The sequence below is a fragment of the Gavialis gangeticus genome, unplaced genomic scaffold, assembly GCF_001723915.1.
Source record: "Gavialis gangeticus isolate Ggan-Ray unplaced genomic scaffold, GavGan_comp1, whole genome shotgun sequence".
Classification (NCBI taxonomy): domain Eukaryota; kingdom Metazoa; phylum Chordata; order Crocodylia; family Gavialidae; genus Gavialis; species Gavialis gangeticus.
In genome coordinates, this window is record NW_017729032.1 from 12,343,495 (window position 1) to 12,354,713 (window position 11,219).

The 11,219-nt window shown below is 41.2% G+C and overlaps 1 protein-coding gene across 5 annotated transcripts in view; it reads right to left on the minus strand.

The window, feature by feature from the left end:
- Positions 1–11,219, minus strand: part of SYTL2 (synaptotagmin like 2) — a 74,506-nt gene that overhangs the window by 21,363 nt on the left and 41,924 nt on the right. For 4 of the 5 annotated variants that reach the window (XM_019524616.1, XM_019524614.1, XM_019524615.1 and 1 more), the window contains exons 5-8: positions 10,420–10,492; positions 9,239–9,344; positions 7,190–8,077; positions 1,753–5,844 (exon numbers count right to left, since the gene is read on the minus strand). In XM_019524616.1, coding sequence (XP_019380161.1) covers positions 1,753–5,844; positions 7,190–8,077; positions 9,239–9,344; positions 10,420–10,492 — 5,159 coding nt within the window. The remainder of the gene's footprint in view (positions 1–1,752; positions 5,845–7,189; positions 8,078–9,238; positions 9,345–10,419; positions 10,493–11,219) is intronic. The other variant, XM_019524617.1, reaches the window with a different exon arrangement.

Sequence of the window (11,219 nt, forward strand, 5' to 3'; positions counted from 1 at the left end):
GGGGGGGGGGGGGGGGGCCAAAGGACCATCTGTTCATTTTTATGTAGTCTGAAAATTGTCAAACTTTCAGATTGGAACCAACATCACTGGTAGCAATTTAATCCCAGTCCTCAGGGTCTGTTGAGTTAATTTATTTTAGGACAATCTCACACCTAATCCCACTTTCATCCACCAAAAGTCCAAGAACTGATCCCAAAATGCAAAATTTCAGCAAGGGTCAAATCCGGAAGTCCTAGAGTCCTTATTTGCTTATTTTCTTAGCCAAAGCTGCTTTGGCTCCAACAGGTGTTTTCTTAAGTCAAAAATGAAGAACCAGTTAAAAGTAGTTATCACAACTGAAAGCCTTAGAAGTTCATGAGCTTCTCGAGCTTTCCAGGTAAAGAGACCAGACCTAATTTCTCAGGAGGGGGAAAACACCCCACCCCACTCAAGCAATTCCAGTGTTTTTACATTAGGGCTGCCTATCGTATTTTGTACACAGACAAACTCACTCTTGTGCTCAGTAGCAAGCAGAAGCAAGGAAGCCAGGGTGGAAACGGATACAGTCTTTCCTCGCCTTTGTGCAAACTGATGTCCACACCCTTTTGTTGTGCCAAAAATGCCCAAAATGTGTGGCAGCAACAAAGACAGCAATAGACTGTGCTGCTTTATTGCAGCAGATGTCCATTTGCTGGTGACAGGAGACCACAGGCAGCCCAAGCTCTGGATGTGCTCCAGAGGCTTGAGGGGCCTGATCCTGCTCACTGTGGGAAATCCACAGGCAGGATTGACTGGCTTTCCTCACTTAGAGTCACACCACAGGAAATCTCACTCCTGAAATCCCCAGCATCTCTGCTGCCCCAAGCCTCCACACCAGAACCCACGCTGACCATTTCACCTCATGAAGCAAGGGTTGGCACAGGAGGAGTCCTGGCATGGGGCACCAGAAATTCCCTTCCTCCCGTGCTTCCCAGGTGCGAGTCTCCTTAAACAGGGAATTCCCGGCTCCTGTGCTGCCCTGCCCCACCATGCCAGGACCCACGCTGAACCGTTCTTCACCCAGAAGGACAGGCCAGGGCAGATCCTTGCAAGGAAGTGCAGGGAAGTGAGGGAGACAGGGAGTCCCTTAACAAGGGAAACATATCACCCCTTGTTCTACACTGGGTTCCTGCCTCGTGTCCTGCCACAGCTGATCCTCTTCAGTTTGGCGATGTCTGTGTCTAGCTTAAGAGACAAATAGGCTTCTTTTGGCTTCCTGGAGTCAGAGCTTGACATTGGAAAGTTTATCCAGATACCCCTTGCTAATGTAAAGAACGAAAATCTGTTTCAATTGCCTACTGTGTCCAAAAGGAAAGTCCATAGCCCTAAGTTTAAAGTAGAAAAGATGGTAAAAGATTGCCATCTGTACCCAAATCAGAACTTTAATAAGGAAAAGAATAAAGAGCCATATGCAAGCCTGACCTTTTTAACCCAACATGTACAAAGGTTATTCCAGTCCAACTCCCCTGATTAAAAAGCAAATGTAATGCATGCTTCAAGACCCCTGCTGATTTCTGCATTAAAAAAAAACCAAAAACCAGCAACAAAACAAAAACACACGCTTGGCTTCCCTACTGAAAAAAGAAAATATCCAAACACTTCAATTAATAACAATTGTTAAAAAGAAAGTCTCTCCAACCTTTGGGTCACCGTTCTTCAGGTTGGTTAATAAAAAAAAAAAAACAACCAGATTCAGAGACCCACAACCACAAGTTTAAGAATTAAAATGCTCACTAGTTGAACTCCTCCTGATTCCTGTTTGAGGATCAGAATTTCCATGTGAAGCATCTGAGCCTAAACTTATCGTGTCATCTTCATCGTCATGACAAAGAGGTGCTAAAAGCAGTTGTCCTTTGCTTATCTTGGGCGAGCTATCTGCAAGTGGTGTGCTTGCTTTTCTGAATCCAAGTGGTTTGTTCACTTCAGGTGCATTCTCAACAGTATCTGCGAAGGAACCACTTTTATCAGCCTCTCCTGCTTTTTCCTGTATCATTAGCATCTTGATTATAGCTGCACTACTCTCTGTCTGCTGGGGTGCTGGTTCAGTTGATGCCAAGTTAATCAGTTCTGTTTTCTGGAATGCACCCCTTTCATGGGGATCAGAAAGTCGTGGTTCATCTACTGCAACATCTTCCTTTAAAAAGGCTTTGTCATCTTGTTTCAAAGTCTCTCTCTTGAGTCCTATCTTAAGCTGTGTACGATAGCCACCTGAAGCCCTCTGACCACGTGGTGACATTTTTATGGATGAAATTCCCTTTTCTGATTGGGACACTGAATCATTAGGCTTTTCCTGTTCACCCCTCTCCTTGGATAAAGGAGAAGAAACTTCTGATGTTTCTTTAAGAAGTTTTTCTAAATTAATATTGAAAGTAGTGTATTCTGGTTTTGCTGGAACAAGAGTTTTTCCTACAGTTTCATTCACTCCTTGAACACAGCCGCTCTCTTGTTGGGAAGGCTGCGTTCCATCTTTGTCCAAACTTTTCAGGTCGGCAGGTGGTATTTCAGATGCCTCTTTCAGCAGCTTCTGCAAACAAGTTTTAAACTCTCCAACCTCAGATCTGGAAGGGGCAACAGATTTTTCTATCGTTTCACTTACTTCCTGAAGATGATTTATATTTTGTTGAGAGGTCAAGTCTACAGGTTGTACATCAGCAGTCCTCTGCACAGCGTTGTCCATACATCCCAGGCTAGCAGGTGATGTTTCAGAAGCCTCCATCTGTAGCTTCTCTAAACCATAATTAAATTCACTGAATTCTGCTTTGGATGGAGCAACAGCTTTTTCTATTATTTCATTTTCTTCTTGAAGATAGGTAATACCTTGGTGGGATACAGACTCCACATTCTGCTTAAGCTGTAGATTAGCTCTCATTACATCTTGTGTTACAGTGTCTAAGCTTTTCTGTTCAGGATGCGAAAACAGAGAGGCTTCTTTCAGCAGTTTCTGCAACCTAGGACTAAACTCGCTAACATCAGACTTTCGTTGAACAGTTGTTGTCACCATTTCATTTACTTCTCCAGGTTGGTAAGAAGAAGAAACAGAGTAATTAGGATGTTCCTTTAGTTGAGAGCTTACATTTTTTCCACTTTTTCCATGTGAAGGTGACAGCACTTCAGCTGGCTCTCCATATAGTTTCTCCAAGCTTGTATCAAATGGCTTGACATTATCCTTGTATGTAGTTGCAGCGCTCTCGGTCTCCCAAGAGGTCTGAGCTGTTTCCTGGCTAAAGTCTATCAGGAGCTCATTACACTTCTGCAGATCTTCTCTAGAATTATCATCAGAGACTGTTTTGAGGTTTTCATCTGTATCATACAATGGAGGAGAGATTGTGGATGCTTCCTTAAGTAGCTTTTTAAAATCAACATCCAAAGTACGGAGTTCAGATTTGTGTGGAATGACTGTTCTTTCTACAGTCTCTGAAACGTTCTTGCCAGGAGCCTGTGCTGTAGTCTGGGTGTCAACAAGAGCAGCCGTGTTAGAAAGCAACACTTTTTGGAAAGAACTTGGGCACATTTTTTCAGAAGAAGTCTCTCTCTGGATACTTTCATCCTCATTTGTTGTCTGATATAAGGGATAGGAGGCCTCAGATTCCTTAAGAAGCTTCTCTAGACCAATTTTAGATTCTTTATGCACATCTTTGTGTGCAGCAACTGTTTTTTCTATTGTTTCCTTCACTTCTCGAGTAAGCAATTCCTCTTTCTGAGCACTAGGAGACATCCTGAGGCTTCGTTCCATCACCTTTTCAAAGAATCTTGCTTGCCCAGGCGAAGAAACCATCCTTTCAGAAACAGCTTCTGGTGTGTTCGGACTGGAAAAAGATAATGATTCAGAGGTTTCCTTTAGCAGCTTTTCTAGGCCAGCATTAAACCTATCAGGTTGCACTTTTGGTAGGACAACTGTTTTGTCTATTGTCTCTAAAACCTGTTCCTTAGGAAGTTCTGCTTGTTCTTTGACATCCATGGGGGCAGTCTTGCTCTGAACCATTTTCATAGAGGAATTTTGTTGTTCATCTGCTCCTGCCTCATCTCTTCTAGCATCCTTCTCACCAGCTGGTTGGTATGGTGGCAAGGAAGACTCAGATGTTTCTTTAAGCAGTTTCTGTAATCCACTGTTAAATTTACTATCCTGTGTTTTTGACAGAACAATACTTTTTTCTACATATTCTTTAACTTCCCGATCTGGAGGATCCACTTTTTCTTCAGGTTTTGAGATCACTAATTGTCTTACATTTTTTTCTACTATTTCAACAGCTTCTGCATTTCCCTTTGAGGTTGTTTTCAGTGACCAGGGAACAGGCTGCCCTTTCTGTGTAGATGACCCTTTGAAAGTTAGCTTCTCTGTTCTTTCTCTTTGGGACAGTTGGTTCTGCTGCTGAATCACTGGGTCTTCTCCGCTTGGCTCAGTTTTGGTTTCTTTAACCTCTTTTGACTCCTTTTTGTAGGCTACAGTACTGACAGTATTTGGTAAAGTACCTTCATTTTCCTGCAGTTTAACTCCACTACCCCAAAACTGTCTCAAACTCTGAAACTGCAAAGGGTTAGAAATCTGATTCTTGGACTTCTCATTTATTTTTTCCTTTAAAGTCAAAACCTTAAAGTTGGCTTTCTGTTGTGAAGAGGTGGTATCTTTTTCTGAACACATTTCTAGCCCATCTTCATACTTGCTTTTTGAGGAGATGGAAGAAATATTGATTCTTGGGGACAAATTATTTGCTTTTGGCAATTTTGCAAATTCATTACCCTTTCCATCAGATGGAAGTGTTTTTGTTAGTTTTTCACCTCCAGTGTTAGAGGATTCTAGATACTCATCTTCAGATGACTGTTCATCACTAGTTAGTTCAACTCTTCTGAAGGCAACCAAACTAGACTCGCTTTCGTCTTTTGATTCTTTGACCTTGCTACTTTCTTCAAGCACTGTGCTAATAGCTGCTGGGCCCGGATGTAAAATAGCGTCTTTATTTGGATGCATAGGTGTGGCATTGTCCCTTTCCCAGAATGCCCTAATATCCTTTACTTTTCTTTTTTCTCTTGTGGCCTCATCTGGAATAGTTATCTGAGCTGACTGCTTAAATTCATACTGTTGCAATTCGTCCGTTTTTGCCCTCAAAGTGTGTGGCTCTAATGGCATGCTTCCTTGACCAAGCAAATCAGGTTCTTGCTCTAACCTTTTATGATCAAATCCAGTTTGTAATGCAAAATTGCCTTCTTCCAAAGGTGATTTGATAGTGGACATATTTTCCCCTTCTTGCTTCATGCTGGTTTGTATGTCATTTTCCAATGACTCTTCAATTAGGTTTCCTGTAGAGCTAGAACTCTTTGAACCTGTCTGGCCTTTGCCATCTTTAAGAAAATTAAGTTCTTTACATGCTTCTTCATTGTATCCTGTTTCTTCTCTCTCTCCATTTTGATTGTGTTTTTCCTTCTCTTTCAGCATTTGCTTTTCTTCCATCTCAAGTCCTTTGGGCAAAACACTGTGTGATTTCCCATTCTCGCCAAATGAAAATTCTCTTGTCGGTTGTTTGTTTTCATCCTTGCGTGGTTCTCCATCATCTGCGACTGTCTTGGGTGGCAAGCCTGGTTCTTCTTTGGGTTCCCTCCCCTGAGATTTCTCTGACTGAGCTTTGCCATTGCCAGCACTGGAGCTTCTTTTAAACCAGTCTACCACTTTCGATATGGACTCATCAGCTGCTTTCATAAACTCAGCAATATGTTTATCAGGCTGGGAAGTGGTTTTGGCACTTTGACCCTCAACAAGAGCAGGCTTACCTTGCTGAAGGTCTGCACATGGCACCTGAGGGGATTCTGTCTTAGCAGAAGGCAGGGGCTGATCTGCAACACACACAAAAAAAAGCGTTTCAAAGTTAAGGAGGAAACAACATGCAATTTTGTTGAAATAGGTTTTCCACCCATCTTGATAAACTAAGCCTAGCAGTATTGGTTGTATTTTGAAACTACTCTTTCAAAAAGTGAAGGCAGCAAGCTAAAAACAAAACATTTAAAGAACAGAGGGATACATGTCAGGGTGGGGGATTCTTGGGAGCCCATCAAAATGCTATTGCCAGTATGCAGGAAGGGTTAGAGCAATTTTTCTGCTGTTGTCAGGACCAGGTTATTCTAATATGGGGCAAGTTTCAGATGTTCTTACACATAAAAACGGTAGTTTAGACCTGATACGTTTTTCTTCTCTTTTCTGGAATGCACCAGATAGCAGGCAATGCTCAGTTTTTTTCATGCCTGGGCTAAGATGCTTCCTTTCAGCATCCCTATATTACTTCATTCCCCTTGCCCAGGCTCCACTACAAGTTACATAAGGTAACATACAGGGGTTTATAATACACCCTATATATTCTTTTTTTCTGGGCAAGATCACCATACATTTGCAGGGAAGCATACCCAAAAATATGGTAGACACCTGTTATCATTGATTTTCTAAAACAAAACTGAAACAATTTAGGAGTGAGAACTTTAATGCAAGCTACAATTTCTCAAAAATGTTTGCTCACCAGACACATTTTGTTATTAGCTTATTAGTTATGGCATGGTAATTATAAGTGATCCCAAACCCCTAGGTTACAGTTCCCTTGCTACCAGCAGACCTAGCAGTGGACTAAATTCTTTAGTTCTTATATAGGCAAAATACCAGTTTTCAAGAAAGGAATTTTGCCAAATAAGGACATGCATTTGGTGCACTAATAGGGATCACAGGAAAGTAGAGCTGGAAGTGACCACATGAGGTCCTCTAGTCCAGCTCCCTGCTCGAGGCAAGGATCACCCCCGACTAAACCATCCCAGCCAAGGGTGTCTCACCTGCTCTTGGCAATTTCCAGGGATGGAGGCTCCCTGACTTCTCAATTTCCAATGATTAACCACCCTCACAGCCATGCGTCTCCCCACACAGCCTAGCTAATAAATGTACGTATTCATGCATTGAGCGAGGGACACCATTCATCAATTTTTCAAAAACTGAGAATATATTCTCAAAACTTATTCACACAATATTTAAAATGCTGGAAGATAAGCAGTTTAGTGTGTAAAACTGGTACATTAGTAAGCAAGCAGAAATATTCTGGATAATACAGAAAACTTATTCTTGCAATTAGAATATTAACATAGGTTATTTGCAACTGCATTTAAGATTTGTATGGCTTAACCCATTAACCATTGGTTCTCTTACCAATATCATTCTTGAGCAGCTCTGATTCAGGGTTCAAGTGAGGCTTAGATTTGTTTGGCGATGTCTCACTGACGGTTGGTACATTCGTGCTATTTAACGAGATCTTGCTGGAAAAGGCTGTTGGAGTCACGAGTTCTGCAGAAGGGCTTTTTTCTGGCTGTGAGGTTTCAGTAACTGATAAGCTTGACCCTTCAGCATCATGAGAATTCAGCACCAACATGTTTTCTTGCAAAATGTCTCTGCCTGTCACATTACTATCTAAAGCCGATGAGGAAGAATGGGAAGGTTTTACAGCAAGAGACTGTTCGTTCCCAGGAGCACCCAATCTACCAGTGTTACTTACACTATTTTTATCATCGAATTCCAATAAGTCAAACTCTCTTATTTCTTTGCCTTGATGCAATGTGGGACTCTGCAGTTGCTCACTCTCACCTACATTATAAGAGAACCTGACTTGTTTTAATCTTTCCAATGAATTTTGTGAATCGTCTTCTGCTACTTCAGTAGGAGCATTCTTCTCAGCTACGCCTTCAAGAATAGCTGAAGTGGGCACACCATTCTTACTTTGGGCATCCAACTTCTGATTAACACGAAGAACTTCTGAATCAGTGGAACTGGAACTTGAGCTGCGTTTCAAAATGCCCCGAGGTGGTGTACTAGCCCCATTAACCTGATTTGTCCTTTTGGCAGGCTTGGGTAAAGCGGCATCTTTCTGTATCGTGGGATCTGTTATTTTACAGATGACTTTCCTGGCTTTTGGTACAGGCGGCTGATCTGTAGGTTTCTGTGATTCATCACTCAGTTCTGTAGGAGTTTGCCTAGGTTCCTCAGACCCACTGTTAAGCAACTTTGTCTTGGATTGGCTATCCTTTGAAGGTGAGAGACAATCTGCAAGACAAGACATGCTTACAGGGAAAGGGTAAATAAAAATATACCACAAAACAGATAAGCCCAACAACATGCATTTAGCAAAAGCATGAAGAGTTCTACAGAGACACCTAGTGCAATTGTTCATGTACTTCCAGGATGCAAAGGAAAGATGCAGCCCAAAAATTTGACTATATAAAGACAAAACCCATACTTAAAACACAGATATTTAATTTGTTTGTAATGAGGAGTCCCAACTGGGAGGATTGTTTTGATTAGTTATTTAATGACTCCTAAAATCTACTGTGCTGATTTTACATTTAGTCATCTAAATTCCTGTATGGGCCCAACAATTTTATTTTTGGGTTTTCTATTTGCATCTACAAGAACTTAAGACTTTTTATAGTCATGGAGAACTATGTAAAACTTGGCATGGTTAACTCTCCAGCAGTTTAAGTGAGTCTGATGTGCAATATTTTATTTTTTCCTTTCCTATTATTAAGTATCATGGTAGGAGGCAAACGAGTAATTTTGTACCCTGGCCAATATATTCTAATTACAATTTTGCAAGATTATATTATGACATGTCATCTCTGACACCTTATTTGGTTACAAAATAGGATGCTGTCTCAAAAAAGGAGCCTAAAATAAACAAAACTGAGAAAACAAGAAAGGCTGGGTACAGTAAAGGGGAAGAAGAAATCAAAGGCTGGGGCCTGGGCTTGATCTCTTGCAGCTAAACTATGAGGAGCAATGACTGGGAAAAGCACAGAGGCAGCTATGCACAATACGAAGGAAGATATCATCTTAAGCTGCTCTCTGACTAGCCCCAAAAGAGCTTCTCTCAAGTGGGAGACTGAATGACTTTAGGCATATGGAGGGGCACAGGCAAGAGGGAAACGGATAACCAAAACTCAAATATTTTTGAGTGATGATTCCCTCATTATGTTTAGAGATTCTTATATATATTTTAAAAACCACTTGAAATAAACTGGTTGGTTGGTTATAGGACAGGCTCATCTACAGAAGTTAAAATATGGCATTCTGTTTTATTGCAGGATACCAAAAGAAAAAAACCCTCCACATATCTCTGATGCAGCAACTTTAGGAAAGACAATTATTATTTAGCACAGCCAAGAGTATCACCAAGTCCATATAGGACATGAAAACAGACACGCTTACCTTCATGTGGTGTCCAAGATAGACCAGCTGTTCCATTTCCTGACTCCCTGCTCTTTAAATTATCATTATCAGGTAAAATGGAGTCATTAAATGGATTTTTCCTTTGCTAGAAGAGAAAGGACATAAATTGTGTATCAAACATTTAATGTCACTTTAGTGTTGGTAAAAAACCTAAAAAAAACACCCACAGAAGCACAGTAATTTTTTCCAGCAGAAAAGCATTTAACTGACTCTCTTATAAGATAATGAATTCACAGCATTACAAAATAGTGAAAGTAATGGCAATTTCCCACCCTTTGGGAACTACAGTTTCAGCTCTGCTATTGTGACTTCCAAAAAGTATTCAGACCCATAAAAAGATTCTAGCTAGGTTGCCTTTGTTTTTCTCACTTTCCAGTTTTCTTTCATGGGCAAAGTAGGTGGCATTAGAACCATGAATCTACAGATCACAATTTTTTTTTTTTACCATCCAAACATGAACAGGAGCTACATCTCTCCCCCCTTTTATATACCACATACTGCTGTGGGGCACATGGATACTCTGGATCTCCCAACACATAGGATATGGGAGGTATTTGTGGCTAGATTCACTTCTGTTTTTCTAAAACATATTACACTAAACAACATACTGACTAGATAGGATAGAAGAATACTCAGATGCATGACTCGCATAAAATATAGAGCTAGTGGAAATCCTTTAAGAAAATGTTTCCCAGTCAGAACACCAAGTTCATAAAATTGAAATATTTCACAAGACAAGTGAAGAACAAAGGAAAGAATGGTTATTTTTTTGTTTGGGAAAAAAGTGAATGTCTGACTTTGTCCTAAAATCAGGACAAAAATTTTGCGAGCAGAAAACTGTATTTTGGATCTAAACCATAGTACTAATAGACCTCCTCTGGCATGACGGGTAATAATAGGTGACCATCTTCTAAACTGGTTTAAAAGCTGGTTTTGCCAGGTATAACAATGTGCTGCTATGCAGCCTGGGTCATAATCAGATGGCTTTGCACCGACTATCTTTCCAAGATATTCCCACTGTGATGTTTTCATAAGGCAAAAATACCCAAGTTCTTCATTTTATTATCTTTAAATTCTTTACTGTCACTATTAGCAGAGTGACAAAAAGGCACACAACAGCTTTAAGAAATGCTTCCTTGATACTTCAATACTGGACATACCTTTGCTGGTGACACCGCTGCCTTCATGGACCTTTCCTGTAGTCTATCTAATGTTACTGTCGAAGCATTAGAACTATGACAAAACAAAAGTTTATAATGAAATCAGGACATCATTTTAGGACTGGAGAAATGAAAATTAAGATGCAGATTTTTTTTTTAAAAGCAACTTCAACATGATGGCATGTTCTTCTACACAAATCTGTTCCTTTCATTTCTGAAAGTAAGTTTCTTCCAGTCTTAACCTATGAACGAAAGGGAGGAAATTTTCCTTTTCCGCACTCGGTCTTACAAGAAAAGACATTTTGGTATGACAATTTGATACATCTTTATACTGGCATGTAGTTGTAGTTGTAGTAGTAGTAGTCATCGTCGTCATCAGAAATGCACCAGTGTGTCCATATTATATCGGCACCAATAAGAGGAAAACTTACATTATCGGCAATCAGCTTTTTTTGGCTGGTTATGACCAATAATGTCACCAATAAATGCCACATGCATGTATGCAGCCACAGCATACACATGGTCAGCCTGGCAGCTTGGAGAGCAGTGTCCAGCTGGTAAGTCTGTTGGGGCAGAGGGCAGGAAAGGGCCATGGGGTGGGCAGATGGAGGCCCCCACAGTGAGGGAGGGAGCGGGGCTGGGGCAGGCACTGCCCAACCAGGGTGGGGCATGGGGATGGAGCCACAAGCATCTCATCTGGATGGCCCCGGGGGGGCAGATCCCACCACTACGTGCACCCCCCAGGGGAGGCATGGGGGCGTGTGCCCCCCAGATCTGTGGACAGGGAGAGGGAGGGCTGC